The following is a 20,592-nucleotide window of genomic DNA, read 5'->3' on the forward strand; positions in this document are numbered from 1 at the left end:
TATACACAAGTAGATATTCCTTTTCCTTTGGTTTGGTTTGGTTTATTTGGGTTTTTTTGTTTTAAGTCCAAGTTAGTTAACATATAGTATAATAATGGTTTTAGGAGGTTTGTTTTTAATGCATACTTGGACTTCATGTTAATTAAGGTAAAGGTTTTTTTGTTTGTTTACCAGGAGGCTACATAAGAAGTGCCAGACACAAATGTAAAATGTTGAAGGAATAAATAATACCCACAGATCCCTCTTTTACTTCATTTTGTACATTGGCTAGAATTGGTGCTTGTGGTTATTTTGTACTACTGAAAGTTACATATGATGTTTCTTTTTTCCTCCCTAGAAACTTTATACAGTATGTGATGTGGCTCTGTGTGTTATAAATAGTAAAAGTGCTTTGTGCAATGCAGACTCACCAAAGGATCCAGTCCTCCCAATGAAATTTTTTACACAACCTGAAAAGGTAATTTTTTTCTCCTCATTGTTCTACCACACTAAACTGATTTTTTTTTTTTTTTTTTTTTTTTTTTTTTTTTTTTTTTTTTTTTTTTTTTTTTAATGTTTGTGTATCTTTGAGAGAGAGAGGAGGGAGACACAGAATCTGAAGCAGGCTCCAGGCTCTGAGCTGTCAGCACAGAATCCAACATGGGGCTCAAACCCAAAAACTGTGGGATCATGACCTGAGCCAAAGTCAGATGCTTAACTAACTGAGGCACCCAGGCACCCCCACACTAAACTGATTTAAATTTCAGTTACCATCAACTCTAGTGGCATATACTGGATTGTCTTGAGTATAGAGTATAAAAAATACCTCTTTGTACTTGTATCTAGGAATGGGGGATTGTCTTCCAAAGCCAATGAACAAGTATCATTCTCACCTTACAGAGTAGGAGAATGCAAATCAAGCTTAGTGGTAGTATTCTTATGTGAGCTATTCCTTTTGGATATTTCTAGTATGTAAGAGGAATTTTCAGATCTTAAATTATTTTAATCTCACTTTATTAAAACTATTTTGTCAGATAAGGAATAAACCAAATGTTTGAGACATTATAAATCTATATACATCTGTATAGGAAATAAAATGTTAGCATTAATGGAATTGGCCTTGGCAAATGATAAACCTGTATTCTAATCAACTGCTTCTAACTTGAGGGACTTTAGACAAGTTAACTCTTCTAAGCCTCAATTTCTGTCTAAAATGCAGGTGATAATACATATGATTATTAATATTACATCTAGGTTTTTAAGAGTTTGTCACATAGTAAACATTCAATAAATAGTAGTAATAACTAATACACAGTATATTTATTCTGCTATCAACAAATTAAGTTTTCCATGTAAGTAAATTTTCCAGCTAACTAAAGCTCTTTCTTTTTCTGAATCGGAATTTAAAAACCTTTTTTTTTAACTCTTCTATTTACCTCCTTCTTTGAGGAAGTATTTTGAAGTTTTAACTTTCCTGTGCTTTGTTTAAAAAACAGAATCTTTTTTTTTTTTTTAATTAAGTAGTCTCCATGCTCATTGTGGGGCTTGAACTCAGAACCCTGAGATTAAGAGTTGCATGCTCTACCGACTGAGCCAGCCAGGTGCGCCCAGAAGCCTAAGTATTTTTAATTGGAAAAAATACGACATTTAAAAATTTTTTATGCATTTTCAAACCTGAAGATATGCTTCAGAATATTCAGGGTAATACCGTTCCTAAGAGTATTTTACAGAAGAACATACCAGGAAATGGAGCTTCCTACTTTGAATGCCATACTTTGCCAAAAATTTTAAACAGATTTTCTTTAATGATTTAGTATTCAGCATTTACTGTGCCTGGTTTTTGTTAGGAATAATAAAGATTGCAAAGTTATTGCCCTCTAATTGAATTTACTGGTCTTTATAAAGAGTCATATATAAGGGGTGCCTGGGTGGCTCAGTTGGTTAAGCTCAGATCATGATCTCACAGTTTGTGAGTTCGAACCCCGCATCAAGCTCTCTGCTGTCAGTGCAGGGCCAGCTTCAGATCTTCTGTCCCCCTCTATCTCTGCCTCTCTCTCTCTAAAATAAACATTTAAAGATATAATGAAATAGAATTTCAAAAAATAATCGTATGTGAGCTCTTGAATTTAAATTTACTTTATTGTTGACCTAAGGCTATCGTGATAAGAATAGTACCCAGATATAATCTTCATACAATAACTATCCCATGAACAAGGATTAAATTGTTGTGTGGCACCTGGCTGGCTCATTCAGTAGAGCCTTCAACTCTGGCTCTCAGGGGACTCTGGATCTCAGGGTTATGGGTTTAAGCCCCACGTTGGGCATGAAGCCTACTTTATAAAAAAAAAAGAGAAAGAGAGATGGGGCACCTGGGTGGCTCAGCTGGTTAATTAAGCATCCAAGTCTTGGTTTTGGATCAGGTCATGATTTCGTGATTCATGAGATCGAGCCAACTTTTTTTTTTTAATAAAAAACATAAAGGGACTCCTGGGTGGCTCAGTCAGTTGAATATCTGATTTGGCTCAGGTCATGATCTCACGGTTGGTGGGGCGGGGTCTGCTTGGGATTCTCTCTCTCTGCTTCTCCCCCTCCCATCCCCACCCCACCCCCATCTCTCTCTCTCTCTCAAAATAAATAAACTTAAAATAAAAAATAAAAAGAATTAAATTGCTGTTTGTCACTATACCTAACTTTAGTTGTTTTTGTTTTGATATCTGAAACTTAGTGTTTTTAGCCTTCTTAAAAAGAACTAGTATTTTCTGGTTTCAGTGAACAGCTTTTCTCATTTCTTTTTTTTTTTTTTAATTTTTTTTAATGTTTATTCATTTTTTGATAGAGTGTGAGCAGGGGAAGGGCAGAGAGAGAGGGAGACACAGAATCAGAAGCAGGCTCCAGGCTGTCAGCACAGAGCTGGATGTGGGGCTCGAACTCACAGACTGCGAGATCATGACCTGAGCTGAAGCTGTACGCTCAACCAACTGAGCCACCCAGGCGCCCCTCTCATTTCCTTTTCTAATATGTTGCTTTTAATCTGGTATAAATTCAAACACTGGAAGACTAGGCATATTAAGATAATAAGCCTAGTGAGGCTATAGTATATCTTCGTGAATAAAGTGAATGAACTTTGGTGCCTAGGCTTTGTAACGATTCTTGTAGCTGCATAAAAGCCTTTGTGGGGGGAAAAAAAATGAAGGGAGGAAAGAAAAAAAGATAATAACTTTGCCTGGAACACATGCCAAAATTGTGACTTCTTTATAGGCACATTTAAGCCATCTGTTCTTTCCTGTGACACTAGTATGAAGGTAAACTTAGAAAAGAAAAAATAATTTTTAAGTGATATTACTTAACAAATTAATAGACTTCAAGGCACCTGAGTGTCTCAGTCAGTTGAGTGGCAGACTCTTGATTTCAGCTCAAGTCATGATCTCATGGTTTGTGAGATCTAGCCGCACATTGGGTTCTGTGAAGTACACAGAGCCTGCTTCTGATTCTCTCTTCCTCTCTCTCTGCCCCTCTCCAGTTCATGTTCACTCTCTCTCAAAATAAATAAATAAACTTGAAAAAAAATTTTTTTAAATAATGAACTTCTTGGTCATAGTAAATCATTTTACTTATGTGACATCATTGTGGTTTATTTGTGCGCTGTTCCCAGGATATTTAACAGAAGCATCAAAGGATTCTTAAGTTCTGTGTAGATAAAACTTTCAGGAGTCCATCAGTGTCCACATTAGGTGGACAATTCACTGAATGATATTTTGACAGTATATATACCTATGTGATTTGGACAGTCTTATGGTTCTAAGAAACACAATAGTAGTTTTTTTTTTTTTTTAATGTTTTATTTATTTTTGAGACAGGGCGAGACAGATCATGAATGGGGGAGGGTCAGAGAGAGAGGGAGACACAGAATCCGAAGCAGGCTCCAGGCTCTGAGCTGTCAGCACAGAGCCCGACGCGGGGCTCGAACTCACGGACCGTGAGATCATGACCTAAGCCGAAGTCAGATGCTTAACCGACTGAGCCACCCAGGCGCCCCAAGAAACACAATAGTTTTAATTCAAGTGGCAGATTTTTTTTTTCAACGAGGATAACTTTCTTGAGATCCAGGGTGGAGTGATTTTAGTGAATATTAAGTGCCTAAAATATGCTCTGTACCATTTTGGATGTTTTGGGATCCCAAAAGAAGTCAATTTTATAATAGAGTAGAGAAAGTAGTTCAGTTAATAAACTGGAGCCTTGTTTGCCCTGGACTGTATGAAAAAAAAAAAAAATAGTGTGTTTTATTTAAAATATGATTTAAGTAATTGAATTCTGATATTTGCTAGTTCTTAATGTGCCATTGAGTTAAAGCTAGACTTAATGATGTAGTTCATTTAATATGCTTTATTTGAACAACTGATATATATATATGCTAGCCCAAATGTAATTGTTATTGTAAGGCACAATGCCTGAGAAGTCTTATTTGGACAGTAAAAATAGACATATTCACTTTGATTTTTTTTTTTTTTGATAGGACTTCTGTAATGACAAGAGTTATATTTCAGAAGAGACCAGAGTGCTTCTGTTAACAGGAAAGGTATTATGTAGTAGATAATTTGGAAATCTTTATTGCATGGGTATATTATTTCTGCTATTCTTAGAAATAACCTTTAAATGTCCCATGGATTTTTATGTTCCTGATTCTTGGGGATCATATTGTGAATTATAGCATCTAAGGCATTTGTACTCTCAGGCTTTCTTCTGCCATAAATGACCCTTTTGAATTACGGCATGTGTTCTCATCAGTACTAGTAGGCTTCAAGTTACTTAGAATCCACAAAGCAGATTTTCTTGAAAAGTGTCATAATAAATTTAGATATGTAAGATTGAAAGAAATAATTTTAAAGTATTAATGAGTTAGACAATTAATATTCTATAAAAGTAGCATGACACCTAACATAAAAGAGCAAGAGAAATTTAACTTTTGAGAAAAACAGTGCCTAAACTACTATATACATTTAATTGTTTATTCATAAGATATTTTATTATGTCTTATTTATTATGTACTTCGCATTGTTTCAGGGGCACTTTTCATTTTGATTGAGCAATAAGGAATAATTAATTGCCTAGTTATTTTTAAGTAGAAGTAATGCTTGTGACTTGTATTCAGACAAACCCAATTTTGCAAAATTACCATTTCTAATAAATTTAGGATTTAACTTTCCAAAGTAACAACAATTCCGTGGCTTAGGCTAAACAGTTTCTTTTACATGTGTCTAAATTTATATGAATGCCTTATATAGTAAGGTATAAAATAACATGCATATGTGTAACTTTTAGCCAAAACCTGCTGGAGTACTAGGTACAGTAAACAAGCCTTTATCAGCAACAGGAAGAAAACCATATGTTAGAAGCACCGGAGCTGAGACTGGAAGCAACATTAATGTAAATTCAGAGCTGAACCCTTCAACCGGAAACCGATCAAGGCAAGTTTTTTTCTCCAGTTGTTTGTGTTACTATAACTCACTAACTGGTTCATCTTTTAAAAGATTTTTTTTTTTTTAACGTTTATATATTTTTTGAGAGACAGAGCACGAGTGGGGGTGGGGCAGAGGGAGAGGAAGACACAGAATCCGAAGCAGGCTCCAGGCTTTGATACTTGGTTGATCTTTTAATTTTTACCTAAAGCACTGTATCACAAAAATGGACTTTAAGAAACATTTTGGTATAAAATAATGGCACTGAGTTTCAGTATAATTAATGATGGAAATTCAGTGTATTATTACCTTGTGAAACCATATAACATTCTAAGTGTAAAAAAGTTAAATGGAACAAATGTAAGAATTTCTAATATATTATTACTAATGTATATGGAAATGTTTATATAAGAAAACACAGGAAAACTATGAATATATAACCGTTAAATAAATTGGATTTTTATGCTTTTTAATTTTTAATTCAAATTAATATAGCATGGGTTAAGATAACATTGTTATGACATTTCTAAGGACTAAGAATATTCCATGCTTATTTTAACATGTCACATTTTTACCATGTTAGCTACTACATAAGAATTTCCACCAGGCGTTACTCTTAAAAACACTAGAAATTGAAGCTTTTAAAGATTTGATTCTTACTCCTGAAATTTTAAGTATAAACTCAGTTGGTATTGTTTTAAACACATTTTTAGCAGTAGAACCCCAAAATATAAAGTAAATTAACATGGAACATCTGTGGTTTACAGAAATGGTGGGTCTCCAGACACGTCCCCTCTGGCCTGTTCTTCCAGCCTCCTTCCCTTGCAGAACATTAAGAACACAGACCAGAGGGGCACCTGACTGACCCTTGATTTCGGGTTTGTAAGTTTCAGCCCCACAGTGGGTGTAGAGATTACTTAAAAATAAAACCTTAAAAAGAAAAAAAAAAAAAAAAAAAAAAAAGGAAACAACTATACTATACACTCATCTATCACTGTATTTTTGTTTTGTTTTAGGGTTTCCCACACACGAGAGAAAGTCTTAGAATAGTTTTGTTATTTTATTTCTTGATAACTAATCTTTCTTTCGGGTGGTTTTAGGCAGCCATTTGTGTCTTTCATTAGTAAGGTTAAATGGCACCAATAACACCATATAATAGACCAATAGTCTGTAACCACAGAAGATTTGAATTTTGCTAATGTTGCTTCACTTGACTGAGCTTCTGTTTCCTTATTGCTGTAGTGGGAGGGTAAACCTTCTGTCCAAGTGGTGAAATAAAGAAGCTTTGGTTTATTTTTCTTCAACAGGGAACAGAGTTCAGAGGCAGTAGAAACTGGAGTTAGTGAAAATGAAGAGAACCCTGTGAGAATTATTTCTGTCACTCCTGTAAAGAATATTGATCCGGTAAAGAATAAGGTAAATTTTAAAATTTAACAAGTGGATTTCTCCCAGAGATTCTCATTACAGTTTCATGGTAGAGGTTAAGAAACCCACACTGGACAAGTTAATATATACTCCATATTCTACATTTTATATACCACCTCTTGGCTATATTTATTGTGCTTCACTCTCCAGAAAATGAGTCTTCCTATGTCCGCTCATTTCAAGAGTTTATGTGGTCACCCATAACAGTATCCTTCTCCCACACTTCTGCTCTCAAAACTTGAAAGACTAGGAATTGAGAGTTTTTGAGATCTTACTTTCAAGAGTTTGTTGGCTCCTGTGGTGAGTGTGTACATTATTAACAGCTGCATTCTTCATTGTTGACCTTATAATTAGGGCACCTAATTTTCTTAACAGTTGTAGCAGGAGAGAAACATTGGTAGGAAAATCAGACCTGGCTCTGCCAGTCACTAGCTGTGTGTTTACTTAGGCAGATTGCTTGACTTCTCTGGGATTCCATTTAAACTGTAGAATGAAATTGATAACTTACCTCAGTAGGAATGGCATGGAAATACTATTGTTTCTTTTCCCACAGAATCATATTCTTGACACATTTACTTTTTATTGCCCACCATACATCACACACACACACAGTATTCTTCAAATGTTTTAGGAATCCCTCTCAGGTACATAAAATACAGGGCTGTACAGTTATTCCACAATAACTGAACTATCCAACTCAAGCTGAATAGATGAGGATGCATTTTTAGATCAGTCACTATTCAACCTCTTCTATTTATTATCAGAACTTCAGTATTTCAGTAGATTCAGATAACGGGGAGCCTCTCACTGTCAGAACTCTTGGAATTCAGAAGCCAACAGACTTAAGTATTGTGGGGTTCTTGTTAGAATTAAACAGTCTTGAGACTTACATGCAAAAGTGCATATTGCCACAGACATCCATTTAAACATACTTACCATGTGCATTAAGAGGTGGTATAGGAATAAATATTTATTTTTAAGTTTATTTATTTTTGAGAGAAGGAGAGAGGGCACAAGTGGGGAAGGGGCAGAGAGAGAGAGGGAGACAGAATCTGAAGCAGGCTCTGAGATGCCAGCGCAGAACCCGACACAGAGCTCAAACTCACGAACTGTGAAATCATGACCTGAGCTGAAGTTGAATACTTAAGCAATGAATCACCCAGGCGCCCCAACATCCAATTCTGTGTAAGATACAAATTGATGTTATATGTCAATTATACTTTATAATGGAAAAAGATAGGGTTGCCTGGGTGGCTCAGTTGGTTAAACGTCCAACTTCCGCTCAGGTCATGATCTCATGGTTCACGGGTTCAAGCTCGTGTCAAGCTCTCTCTTGTCACCACAGAGCCCGCTTCAGATCCTCTGCCCCTCTCCCACTTGCATGAGCATGTGTGCTCTCAAAAATAAATGAACATTTAGGGGCGCTTGGGTGGCCTATCAGTTAAGCATCCAACTCTTGATTTCAGCTCAGTTCATGATCTCACAGTTCATGAGTTCAAGCCCCACATCAAGGCTCCACACTGGCAGTGCAGACCCTGCTTGGGATTGTCTCTCTCCCTTTCTCTGCCCCTTCTCTCTCTCTCTCTCTCTCTCTCTCTCAAAATAAATCTTAAAAAAAATTTTTAATAAACATTTTTTAAAAATAGAAACAGTAAACAACATTTAAATTCTAATTTTTGAGAAGCCAAAATGTTACTTTCTAATTAATCTCTGATGCTATATTGTTCCAAACCCTTATTTTAACTTTTTCACACTTCCAAAGAATGTTTTAACAAACTTGCTGTCACCTTGAACACACAGGGCTTGTATTTTGACAAAACTTAATCACCTACCAGTCAGATCTCCCATAAGTTGATGTTATTTCTTTCCAGGGGGTCTGAGTCAAAAGTCTTGTAGTCTCAAAAAACTATCTTGTTGGTATACTAAAAGAAGATAAAGATCTAAGAGAGTGTTTCTTGCTAACCCAATTTTTCAAAGAAATTAATGCATAAACCAATTTATTATGTATATAAAAATTATCCAGCAAACTATGCATGTCAACAAATCAGGACATTTTCTCCTGTTATTTACTCTGAGAGGCAAATCAAATTATAATATGAAAGATGAGTAAGGGAGGTAGTTAAAAGAAGCAAGACTCATCCCATGGATTCAGGCAGGCGATGCTGCCGGTATTCCTCTTTAGGAGTCTTCATTTTCTGTATACCTATGGCTGACCAATGGATTTCCTCTTTCATTTGCCTTTTATATGAGTTCTTTAGTAGACATATGCACATAATGTTCATAAATATGTAAATACAGTCATGTAGAGAGTCATGTAGTTATGAGAGAGGGTACAGGATGGCAGAGAGAGGGGGAGATAGAGAATCCCAAGCAGGCTGTGCACCAGCAGCACAGAGCCCAGTGTGGCATTCAGACTCACAGACCGTGATATCATGACCTGAGCCAAAATCAAGAACCAGTCGCTTAACCAAATGACCCACCAGGTGCCCCAAGTCGCGTACATGATTTTTAATGCAATATTTGTTTCCTTTTAAAAAGCCTAATCTTTGTTAATTTTTTTCTTATCATTTTCATGTGTGTGTATATACATTAAATCTTTCCCCTTTTTTTGCCACTACAGTGTTGCCTTAAATAGTAAATGTGCATTAAACATATACTGATAGTTTTATTTCTGTGGGCTTAATTCCTAGCAGTGGGATTGCTGAGTCAAAGAGTAAAGTGTATTATAGATTAGATATTTCCATATTGCTTCCTTGAAAAAGTGGAACACTTGACATTGCTACCCAGCAGGGTGTTGACCCAACTCAACTTCTCATGCTGTAGTAGTTTTAACCTTCTTGTTAGTATTCTTGCTCCCTTCCAGTCCAGTCACCATACAGCAGCCAATTCGATCTTTTTAAAATGTAATTTGAATTATGTTTGTCCTGTCTTGAAAGTCCTTCAGTGACTTTCATTAGCACTTAGAATGAAATCAAATTTCTTAACCTGTCGTGTAAGGCATTCATGATCTGGTCCATGCTTGCTTCTCCTATCTTGTCCCATACCACTCTCCCATCACTCCTTATGGTCCAAGTTCCTTATATCTTCCAGGCTCTTTCCCTTTTTTCTCTGTGTACAATCCTTCACTTTTCACTTGATGAATGTCCTGCTTTGATACTGTTTTAAAAATATTCCTGGGGTGGGGTGCTTGGGTGGCCCAGTTGGTTAAGTGTCTGACTTTGTCTCAGGTTGTGATCTCATGGTTTGTGAGTTTGAGCCCTGCATCAGGCCCTCTGCTCTCAGCACAGATCTTGCTTCAAATCCTCTGCCCCTCTCTCTCTGCCTCTCCCTCACTCCCACTCTCTCTCTCTTTCAAAAATAAAAAATAAAATACACATTTTAGAGGATTTAATCTATTTGGTAAACAAAAAAAATTTTTTTTCAGAAAAAAGGTTACAAAAGTGACAAAAATTAGAATGTGTAAGTGGAGTGAGAAATTGAAGAACTTCATGGCACAGAACTACAGAAATTTAATGCATCATAAAGAAAATAGCATATTCGGGGCTCCTGGGTGGCTCAGTCAGTTGAGCGTCCGGCTTCGGCTCAGGTCATGATCTCACGGTCCGTGAGTTCGAGCCCCACATCGGGCTCTGTGCTGATAGCTCAGAGCCTGGAGCCTGCTTCAGATTCTGTGTCCTCCTCTCTGTCTGCCCCTCCCCCACTCATGCTCTATCTCTCTCTGTCTCAGAAATAAATAAACATTAAAAAAAAATTAAAAAAAGAGAAAATAACATATTCAATTATGAAAACATGCTATCCTTTTTAAAAAGTGATAAATTTAGAATATACCATTGATTGGGGTACCTGGGTGGCTCAGTCAGTTAAGTGGCCAACAGGGCTCAGGTCATGACTAGCAGTTTTTGAGTTCAGGCCCTGCCTTGGGCTCTCTACTCTCCATGCAGAGCCCACTTTGAATCCTCTGTCTTCCTCTTTCTGTGCCCCTTCCTCCACTCATATTCTCTCTGTCTCTCTCTCTATCTCCCTCTCTCCCTCCCCCTCTCCCCCCCCCTCTCAAAAATAACATTAAAAGGGGGAGGGGCGCCTGAGTGGCTCAGTCAGCTCAAGTCTCAGGATTCATGGGTTGGAGCCCCACATCCGGCTCCATGCTGAGAGCATGGAGCCAGCTTGGGATTCTCTTTCTCCCCCTCTCTCCCCCTCTCCCCCCCTCTCCCCCACTCAAATAAATAAACAAACTTAAAAAAAAAAAAAAACATACCATTGGTTAAAAAGACTTTTTTGGGGCGCCTGGTGGCTTAGTTAAGTATCCAACCTCAGCTCAGGTCATGATCTCCTGGTCCGTGAGTTCGGACCCTGCATTGGGCTATATGCTGACAGCTCAGAGCCTGGACCCTGCTTCAGGTTCTGTGTCTCACACTCTCTCTACCCCTACCCGACTCATGCTTGCACGTGCGTGCGCGCGCGCTCTCTCTCTCTCTCTCTCTCTCTCTCTCTCTCTCTCTCTCTAATAAATGTTAAAAAGGAAAAAATTTTTTAAGAAGACCTTTTCCTTTAGAATGAGGGTGATAGCAAAACCAAGTAGATTTTCTCCGCTTTATATATACCATCTGTGCATATTATTTAATAAGCATTTATTGTGTACAGTACATGTGCCAAGTACCATGGTGGGCACTGCTCTCAGGCCCTGCCCTCAAGGAGTTTACATTCCTCAAGGGATATAAGCAATGGATTAGAAGCCTTGGAATTAAGAGTGGCTCAGTTGATGAAGTGTCCAACTCTTGATCTCAGCTCAGGTCTTGATCTCAGGGTGGTGAGTTTGGACCCCACATTGGGCTTCACACTGGGTATGGAACTTAAAAAAAAAAGGCATGGAATTCCAGCTCCTTTTGAATATTTTCAAAATACTTCTTTCTAGTATAGATCATTGATATTTAAGGAACTTGTGTTTATAGAATTGTTTTGTGCTTTTTTAGGAAATTAATTCTGATCAGACTACCCAGGGCAACATCAGCAGTGACCGAGGAAAGAAAAGAACAGTAACCGCAGCTGGTGCAGAGAATATTCAACAAAAAACAGATGAGAAAGTAGATGAATCAGGACCACCTGCCCCTTCAAAACCCAGGAGAGGACGTCGACCGAAGTCTGAATCTCAGGGCAATGCAACCAAAAATGATGATATAAATAAACCTCTTGGCAAAGGAAGAAAGAGAGCTGCAGTCAGTCAGGAAAGCCCTGGGGGTCTGGAAGCAGGTAATGCCAAAGCACCCAAACTGCAAGACATAGCCAAAAAGGCAACACCAGCAGAGAGACAAATTGACTTACAAAGGTAATGTACACCATTCTTTCTGAACTTTGAGTTTAGACATTATATTTTATTCTTAGTATGTGCCAATCACCCCCAAACACCTAGGCACTTGGGAATGAAAACTGCCCTTGGTTTTCCTGAGTAGGTTATAATGGCATTTGCTTTTACCTCATAACCTCCAGGATACCAATTTGAAGAGAGATCTCCTTTTTCCTTTTGGTTAATTTTTTAAAATTATTTTTGGGGCGCCTGGGTGGCTCGGTGTCGGTTGGGCGACCGACTTCGGCTCAGGTCATGATCTCGCGGTCTGTGAGTTCAAGCCCCGCGTTGGGCTCTGTGCTGACAGCTCGGAGCCTGGAGCCTGTTTCAGATTCTGTGTCTCCCTCTCTCTCTGCCCCTCTCCTGCTGGCGCTCTGTCTCAAAAATAAACGTTAAAAAAAAAATTATTTTTATCTTTTTTTTTTTTTAATGTTTATTTTATTTTTGAGAGAGAGAGCATGTGCGTAGGGGGGCGGAATGGAGGGTGGGAGACAGAAGATCCAAAGCAGGCTGCACACTGACAGCAGAGAGCTCAATGTGGCGCTCGAACCTACGAACCGTGAGATCATGACCTGAGCCGAAGTTGATGCTTTGTTTTTTTTTTTTATAAGTTTATTTATTTTGAGAGAGACAGAAACAGTGTGAGTGGGGGAGGGCTGGAGAGAGAGACAGAGACTCTCAAGCAGGCTCTGTGCTGCTAGCACAGAGCCCGAGGCTGGGCTTGAACCCACAAAACCATGAGATCATGGCCTGGACCGAAACCAAGAGTCAGACACACCAGCGCTCTTTTTTTTTTTTTTTTTTTAATGTTTATTTATTTTGAGAGAGAGAGTATGTGGGCAGGGGTGGGAGGACTGGCAGAGAGAGAGGGAAAGAGGGAGAATCCCAAGTAGGCTCCATACCCAGCCAGATGCAGGGCTCAGTCTTATCACCGAGAGATCATGACCTGAGCCAAAATCAAGAATTGGATGCTTAACCGACTAAGCCAACCAGGTACACCTCCTTTGATTAATTTTTAATTAGGATATCATGTTTTAATATTTCTTGTTAGCAAGGACAGTATTAAGTTTTGCTTGGTATCCTTCACATAACTACATGGGCTTTACTTAATGTAAGGGGCTGCGTTTTGGGTAAAAAAGTCTCAGAATGGAGAAGACAGAAGTCATGACACACAAACAGGTATATCCTGCTCTTTAATTCCTCTTGTTACAATTAATTTTAATATAAGTCAACAACTTACCTTTTCCTTCACTTTCCACTGAAACAACCTCACTCTCACTGAAACAGCTGTTCATCTTTGCTCATTCTTGGGCTGGGACTTCAGCTTTTCTCCCCTGTAATGGTGGTGTTTCAGCTGGAGTTCCAAAAGTTGGCTCCTTTCATATTTGGTGTCCTGTTAGAACTTAGCCCTACCCCCCTTCTTTTTTCCTTGTATACTGGTACCTAACTCAGCTCCCTTTGAATTAGACTGTAAGCTTCTTAATTCCTTCTAGGAAAGAAACAGTTTTGATCATCTCAGGATACCCTACCATCCTGCTTCAGTATTTTCATAAAGTACCGTATTGCCTGCAGCATGTGTGTTTACAAGTACATTTTTTAAGTTACCATTCATGAAATTTGAAGTTTGGAGCTGTTAAATTTTCCTATATTTTATCTGCCTCTAGATAGCATCTCATAGTAGCAGATCCAGGCCCAAACCTGATCTAAGTAATGAGTGTTTCTCCTACTCCTTTTTAGTTTTATGGACGAATAAATACAGTAATGAAAGATACTGGGGGCAAATTTAGCATTTTTCTCCTCAGATCTGCACCTTTGACCTAGAACATGTTTATAACCTCAGCCTCCTCTTTGTCATCAGTAAGACAGTATAATAATACGTTCTTCAAAGGACTGTCCTAAGAATTAAATAGATTAATAAGCATAAAGTACTTAGCAAAGTGCCTTTCATAGTGAGTAAATGCTCAGTAATTGTTGTAACCATTTTTAATTATTTAATTGTAGTTTCTCTGTCCCTTACTATACTTTTCAATCATACAAAAGTTGAACAATTTCCCTCAAGATTGCCAAGAGTTTTCTGAAGGGTTTCTGAAATTCTGTTCTAGCTGTTCCATTACACTGTGATGTGATCATCACATCATTACATTACATCCATTACACTGTGTGTGATCACACACAGGCCACTTGAGCCACCTGACTTACCTGTCGTTAACTATCCTTTTGCCTTCTAACCAAAACATCCAGGTACATATTTAGTCCCTGAAAACACTGTCAGTAGCATCCAGACCTTGTCTCTGATTAGGGCATTATAAAACCCATTGCTACACGTTTGCTGCACCATGTGTGCCCCAACATCATTAAACAAACCAACAAAAATGGCTTATTTGCCAGAGACTGGTCTTGATTAAAAAATAGTATTGAGCCTTATTCAAAAACTAAAAATGTCTTGAGTGATAAAGCACCTTAGAAGTCTCAAGTATGCTGGTTAGTAGGTCACAGGGGGCATGTGTTAGCCAAAACACAGAGTTCTGTGATGATTCTGTATTCTCAGTGAAGTTAGATGGTTAAATTAGATGTTCATGATAACGCTGTACTGTTAATTCAGTACTTTAGATCAAGTATTTTGCACACATATTTCAGAAGCTTCTGATTGAACTGTTCACACTAACCAAAATATCGAAGTGCATTCTGAAACATTCTCCCAAGCTTCCTTTTATCTTTTCCTAAACCTAATACACAACTCTGTCCTTATATTCTGGCGTTATGACTTAAGCTTAGAATCCTGATGTACTCTTCAGTGAAACCGAACTTACTCCAGAAACTAAAGTGCTCATGATGCCCTCTTGCACAGAATTGAATCCCTTATAGGCCCATCAGTATTGCTCCTGATACTTCTCATTTGTTCTTTTAACAAATACTTAATAAAAGTGATAAGCATCATGCTGGGTGTTGGCAATACAAATGTATCCAATATGGATAGGTTCTTGCCCTCAAAGAGTTGATTTCCTTAGCTTGTCAACTCCAGAAGAGAACAGAAAACTTTCACATTCGGTCTGTTGACTGACACAGTAAAAAGTACGAGTGTTTTTTTTGTTTTTTTTTTTTTTTTAGTTTACTACATAAAACAATGAAATTCCAACACGTGCTACAATGTGGGTGAACCTTGAGGACATTATGCTAAGTGAAATAAGCCAGACCCCAAAGGACAAATACTGTACGATTCCATTTATATGAGGTATCTAGAACCATCACATCCATAGAGACAAAAAGAGTGGTGGTTGCCAGGGAGGAGGAAGAGGGAGTAAGTAGGCATTAGTGTTCAGTGTACAGAGTTTCATTTGGGGAAGATGAAAACATTCTAGAAATGAAAGGCTGTGATCGTACAGCAGTGTGAATATACTTAATGCCATTGAACTGTGTACCTAAAGATGGTTAAAATGGCAAGTGTTAGGTCATAAAAATTTTACAATAAAAAAATTGCTATATAGGAATAATGATAGCTAACACTAATATAGTACTGATTATGAGCCAGGCTCATTTCTAAGCTCTTTGTTAACCTTTTAAATCTTTAGAACACCTCTATGTGGTAAGTACTATCATCATTCCTAGGTTACAAGGAGAGGAAACCCGGGCATAGAGGCTCCATGTAGCTTTTGGTGTCTTTGTTTATATAAATAATGGAGCCAGGATTAAAACCCAGTGTCACTCCAGAGTTTGTAACTACCATGCTGTATTGTACTTCTAAGGTAAAATTAAGTCTTAGTTCTAAGGCATTACGTATACATACAAAACTTGTATAACAGAGTGCTTTAAAATACTTGTATATTGGAGCACCTGGGAGGCTGAGTCGTCAGTTAAGTGTCTGACTCTTGATTTCAGCTCGGGTCATGATCCCAGGGTCATGGGATGGAGCCCCACATCAGGGCTCAGGGGCTCAGGGTGGGATTCTCTCTCTCTCTCTCTCTCTCTCTCTCTCCCTCTCTCTCTCTCTCTCCCTCCCTCCCTCCCCCCCCCAAGCCCCCCAAAATAAAAATAATTTTTAAAAAATGTAAAAATCTGTGAGAGCAGGGGCTCCTGGATGGCTCAGTTGGTTAAGCATCCAACTCTTGATCTCAGCTCAAGTCTTGAGTTGTGGGTTCAAGCCCATGTTGGACTCCACACTGGGTATAGAGCCTTACTTAGACTTTTTTTTATCTGTGAGAGCAGCCAGGAAGATACTGAAGACTCAGAGCTAGTACACAGAAGCTTCCTGAAGGTGCAGCAGGCAGCTTGTAGAGGATTCTTTGATATCACATTATTAAGTTTGTATATTATAACAAATTAATCTCTAAGAATCAATCACTTGTTTAAGCGTTACCTTTATAAAACATATATTTAGTGGAATATAAGTAAACAACTCACTTATCTTTCTGTCCCAAGTTTGGAATCATTGAGAAGGAGAAATAGTCTTAATCCTAATATGGCTGATTACAACATGGAAATCACAGGCCAGGTGGCTACTAATGTCTTGCCTCTAAATTGAACAACCACAAACCAACCAGAATGGCTCTTTTTGGAGGCAAAAAACGAATCTAGGAGAGGACAAGCCCAGCACGCTGAGCTCCTCCCACCTCACCACCCCTCACCTATTAGATGGGTTCTTCCTCTGAAGGAGGAGTTAGGTGAGAGGAGAAGCTCTTGCTTCCAGATATCAGAATGTCTCTCCTTATTAGGGCAAGAGGAGTGGTGGGGATTCAACTCCTCTAATCTCTTAACAGAATTAAGCTAAATCTTTCTCCTTGTTTTTTAGTATACTAAAATGTAAGTTCACCCAGTTCAAAAGTCAGAACTTCGCTGCTTATAAATTCATTTTGCCATAGTGTCCAGTAACTTTTCTTCTGTAAAACCATTTTGAAATAATACTAATAACAAATTAGTTATTTCACTTTTTTTTAATGTTTATTTTAGAGAGCGAGCCAGTGCGAGCACAAGCAGGGGAGGGGCAGAGAGAGGGGAAGAGACAAAGAACCCCAAGCAGGCTCCACACTGTCAGCACAGAGCCTAGCCCAGGGCTGGAACTCACAAACCACGAGGTGGTGACCTGAACTAAAGTCGGACGCTTAACCGACTGAGCCACCCAGGTGCCCCATGCAGTTATTTCAAATAAATAGCTCTTATTGTTTTATTATTGTAAGCAAATCCGCCACTGAGTAGCAGCACCTAATGACTAAAAATGAAAATTTTTTCATTGGTATTTTGTGTTTATATAGTTTATAGAAAGGTTTCTTAAAACAAGCCTCAAGTGAAACATGGAAAAAAAATTGAGATTTTTAGATAATAACTATAGAAATGAAATAATTCTGGTTTGGCTTATTTTCCTGTTTACATCTTTTCTAACTTTGCTTTCTTCTACTCCCATCCCCAAGGTAAAAAGAAAACTCACTTGCAAAGGGAGAAAATGAAGGCCAAACAGAAGCAGACTCCAGCTTCTGCAAAAACTTGGATTCAAAATGTCCCTGAACAGAAAATGAAGTTAACTTCAGAACACACTTTCTGCCTTGAAAACTGAAACTATTACTTCCTTTTCACATGACCACAAGTCCTTTGATGGAAATGTACAGCAGAAACTCTTGAGAGAGAGGCTAAAAGCAACTCTATCCTACCCTCCCCTCAGACTTTTCTTAGGAGAAGTCAATAATTAAGCAAATTGCTTAACACTTGGTTCCAGTTCCTGCATATCTGGAGTTTAAAGGCATAATACACCATTAATTTCCATGCTGCAGTTTTTATTTTAAAGAAAGTAACAGGATGTCCTTACACTGACACTGAAAATTCATCAATTTTAGAGCCAGGAATTCCCGTGTTACACAAGAAAAAAAATAGAAGTCTACTGAATTAATTTTTTAGAAGAAAAGAAATCAGATTAAATATTTCTTTGTTTTTCCTTTTGGAAACTTTTATGTATAATTCTTTCTGCCTGCCTACTTTTCTGCAAAAATGAGATGTACAGATTTCAGTTCCCTGCTATGAAAAGTGATGTGGTGGCAATTTTATAAATGTTGCTTTCTGATTTTTATCAGAGTGAGAAAATAATTAAAATTATTATTGATTTCATATCACTTCATATTTTGATTTCCCCTCCATTTTAGTTTAATATAATTTGCAATAAATGTACATATTGTTGTTTGTTTCGTAAAGCATATCACTTTAAAATGGTTTTTACTCCTGTGATTATGTTGGAATATTTGGAATTTTAAAGGAGTAAAGACTGCCCAGCATTTGGTTTTATAATGTTTGTCACCAGATTTTTATTATTGATGTAAAGAAAAAGTCAATTTTTTAAAATAGTTGGACTTTGGCAGCTTTGTAAGGAAAGTTGGAAGTGTTCAGGATTGCTATCAATTTTCAGCATTGTGCTGTTGGGAAATAAGTATTTTGCTTTTGTCTGCCGGTCTGGGCTCAGTTTTTATGTTTATTTTAGAAGACGACTGTTGCATCAATATATTGTTTCTTGGCATATTGTTCAGCATAGGTAGTGTGTACACTCTTTGTGTACACATCATCATATTTAAGTTTTTGCATAAAATAAATGCTTCTAGATGTCATACGGTAGTCTTTTTTAATCTTTTTATCATATTGTGAGTTTCTTTTTATGTGAAAGGGCTAAAGTCATAAAGAAACAACATGTTACAGTCAACTCTCCATTATCTATATAAAAGTGACTATGCCTCAGGTTTTGAATTTTGCAGTCATAACAATTTAGATCAAAATAACGAAGGCAAGTATACTACAAGAGCTAACTCAGGAGGAACTTGAAATTTGTCCTTTCTCACACGCAGAGTTGTAGCTGCCCCCCATTCTGTACTTTAGGCTCTTTCCCGGAGCTCTAACTGAATGTGTTCATTTGGTTTCCTTGCACATTCCTAGTGAGGGTTAGAGGACATTAAACGACATTTGCATTAGAACTTGGTCTTGATAGCCTCTGAGGGATGTGCAACAGTGTCAAAAAAAGAATGATTATGTTAAATGTGAGATTTGCTGGTAATGTCACTTATGATCTCCTAGATAATCAAGAGTTGGCTGTATATTGACCCAGTGAAAGATGGGTCATTCTTTCAAATATGCATGTACACACATTTAGGTATCGGATGATGGTTAGGGAACAACGGATACAAGTGATAGAAAACAGTATCTTTTAAAAGGGCAGGAAAAGCTCTCTCTTCCTTATTGCCTCTTCATAACCCTTTAGAAGGAAAGTATAAAATACTGCCTCCAACATGCTGAATATCTATGCATAAGCATCAGAGAAGTCCCTCAAGGAAACAGTGGACATGTATATTTAGTAAGATTTTAAAGTGCTCTTAGCATCAGACAACTTGATTCGTAAGGCCACCAATCATATCACCAATAAAAAGCACACTGGTAGGGACCTTCTTTCTCCTTTTGATTACTCAGCATCACAGCCAACTAGATTATCTAGGGTTACTTCATATTTAACATAATGTAGCAGAACCATTTGCATCTGTTTGTGGCTGCTTAGATTTTTGCAGGAGAGGAGTTAGCTAAAAGGATCTGGTCCACAGGTGTATGTAAATGCCCCCCCCCCCCAATTTCACAATGTGATGCAAGCAAGTGTCTGGCACTAAGGGAAGGGAGAATAGGATGATAAGATTCAGATGCTAGGGGAGGGACATATAAGGGACATTTGTCAGTTTTCCTTTGAAAAAGGAAAGAGTTAAATCCCTTAGGAATTTGATATTCACATCTCAGAGAAACACAACACAAAGTGCAGACTTATATTTGAGAATTAATGTTAACCCTTTGTGTCTAGTTTGAAGCTTCTTGTATTTGTCTAAAACTACAAGCCAGAATTTTGTATCTCCTTTGATAAAAAGTGTGTATAATGTAAAGTAGTTTTGCATATTCTTGTGCTGCACATGGGCTGAATTTTTAAAAAAATTTTTTAAAGACTTGAAGCAGAACCTTGTAATTTGTGTAAATGATGAGTGTAAAATCCTACCATAAAATGCTAAAAATATGCATTGTTTCAAATAAAACCAAGAAATGCAGCATTATATAGTAGTGTGGAACCCTGAATATTCATGTACCCCCTGGTATGTCACAAGCTGATAAAATATCTTTGCATATTTTCTGTTTGGATTCTGGAGTCTGCATATCCTTATAAGAAATCGAATGTAATCATAACGAAATCAAATCAAACCTCCTGGCTACATACTCTGATCTGACCTACAGTGACTGAGGGAGAACATAATAGATGATAAATTCTGATAGACATTTGGGAAACTTTAGAAGTTGCTTTTTAACTTTTAAAAGTGGCCTTCCATTTATACTATGATACATCTATTGCCAATTTTGGACATGCACATTTAGTTTTAAGGACTACTTCAGAACAAG

The 20,592-nt window shown here is 37.6% G+C and overlaps 1 protein-coding gene across 2 annotated transcripts in view; it reads left to right on the forward strand.

Moving 5' to 3' along the window:
* The window catches only part of PDS5A (PDS5 cohesin associated factor A), a 135,262-nt gene extending 116,583 nt beyond the window's left edge, over nt 1–18,679 (forward strand). For both annotated transcript variants that reach the window (XM_042984684.1, XM_042984686.1), the window contains exons 28-33: nt 338–457; nt 4,493–4,555; nt 5,299–5,444; nt 6,743–6,851; nt 11,831–12,183; nt 17,604–18,679. In XM_042984684.1, the coding sequence (XP_042840618.1) occupies nt 338–457; nt 4,493–4,555; nt 5,299–5,444; nt 6,743–6,851; nt 11,831–12,183; nt 17,604–17,607 (795 nt within the window). In that variant the 3' untranslated portion in view covers nt 17,608–18,679. The remainder of the gene's footprint in view (nt 1–337; nt 458–4,492; nt 4,556–5,298; nt 5,445–6,742; nt 6,852–11,830; nt 12,184–17,603) is intronic.
* Nucleotides 18,680–20,592: the final 1,913 nt, after the last annotated feature.

The sequence above is a fragment of the Panthera tigris genome, chromosome B1 (assembly GCF_018350195.1).
Source record: "Panthera tigris isolate Pti1 chromosome B1, P.tigris_Pti1_mat1.1, whole genome shotgun sequence".
Classification (NCBI taxonomy): Eukaryota; Metazoa; Chordata; class Mammalia; order Carnivora; family Felidae; genus Panthera; species Panthera tigris.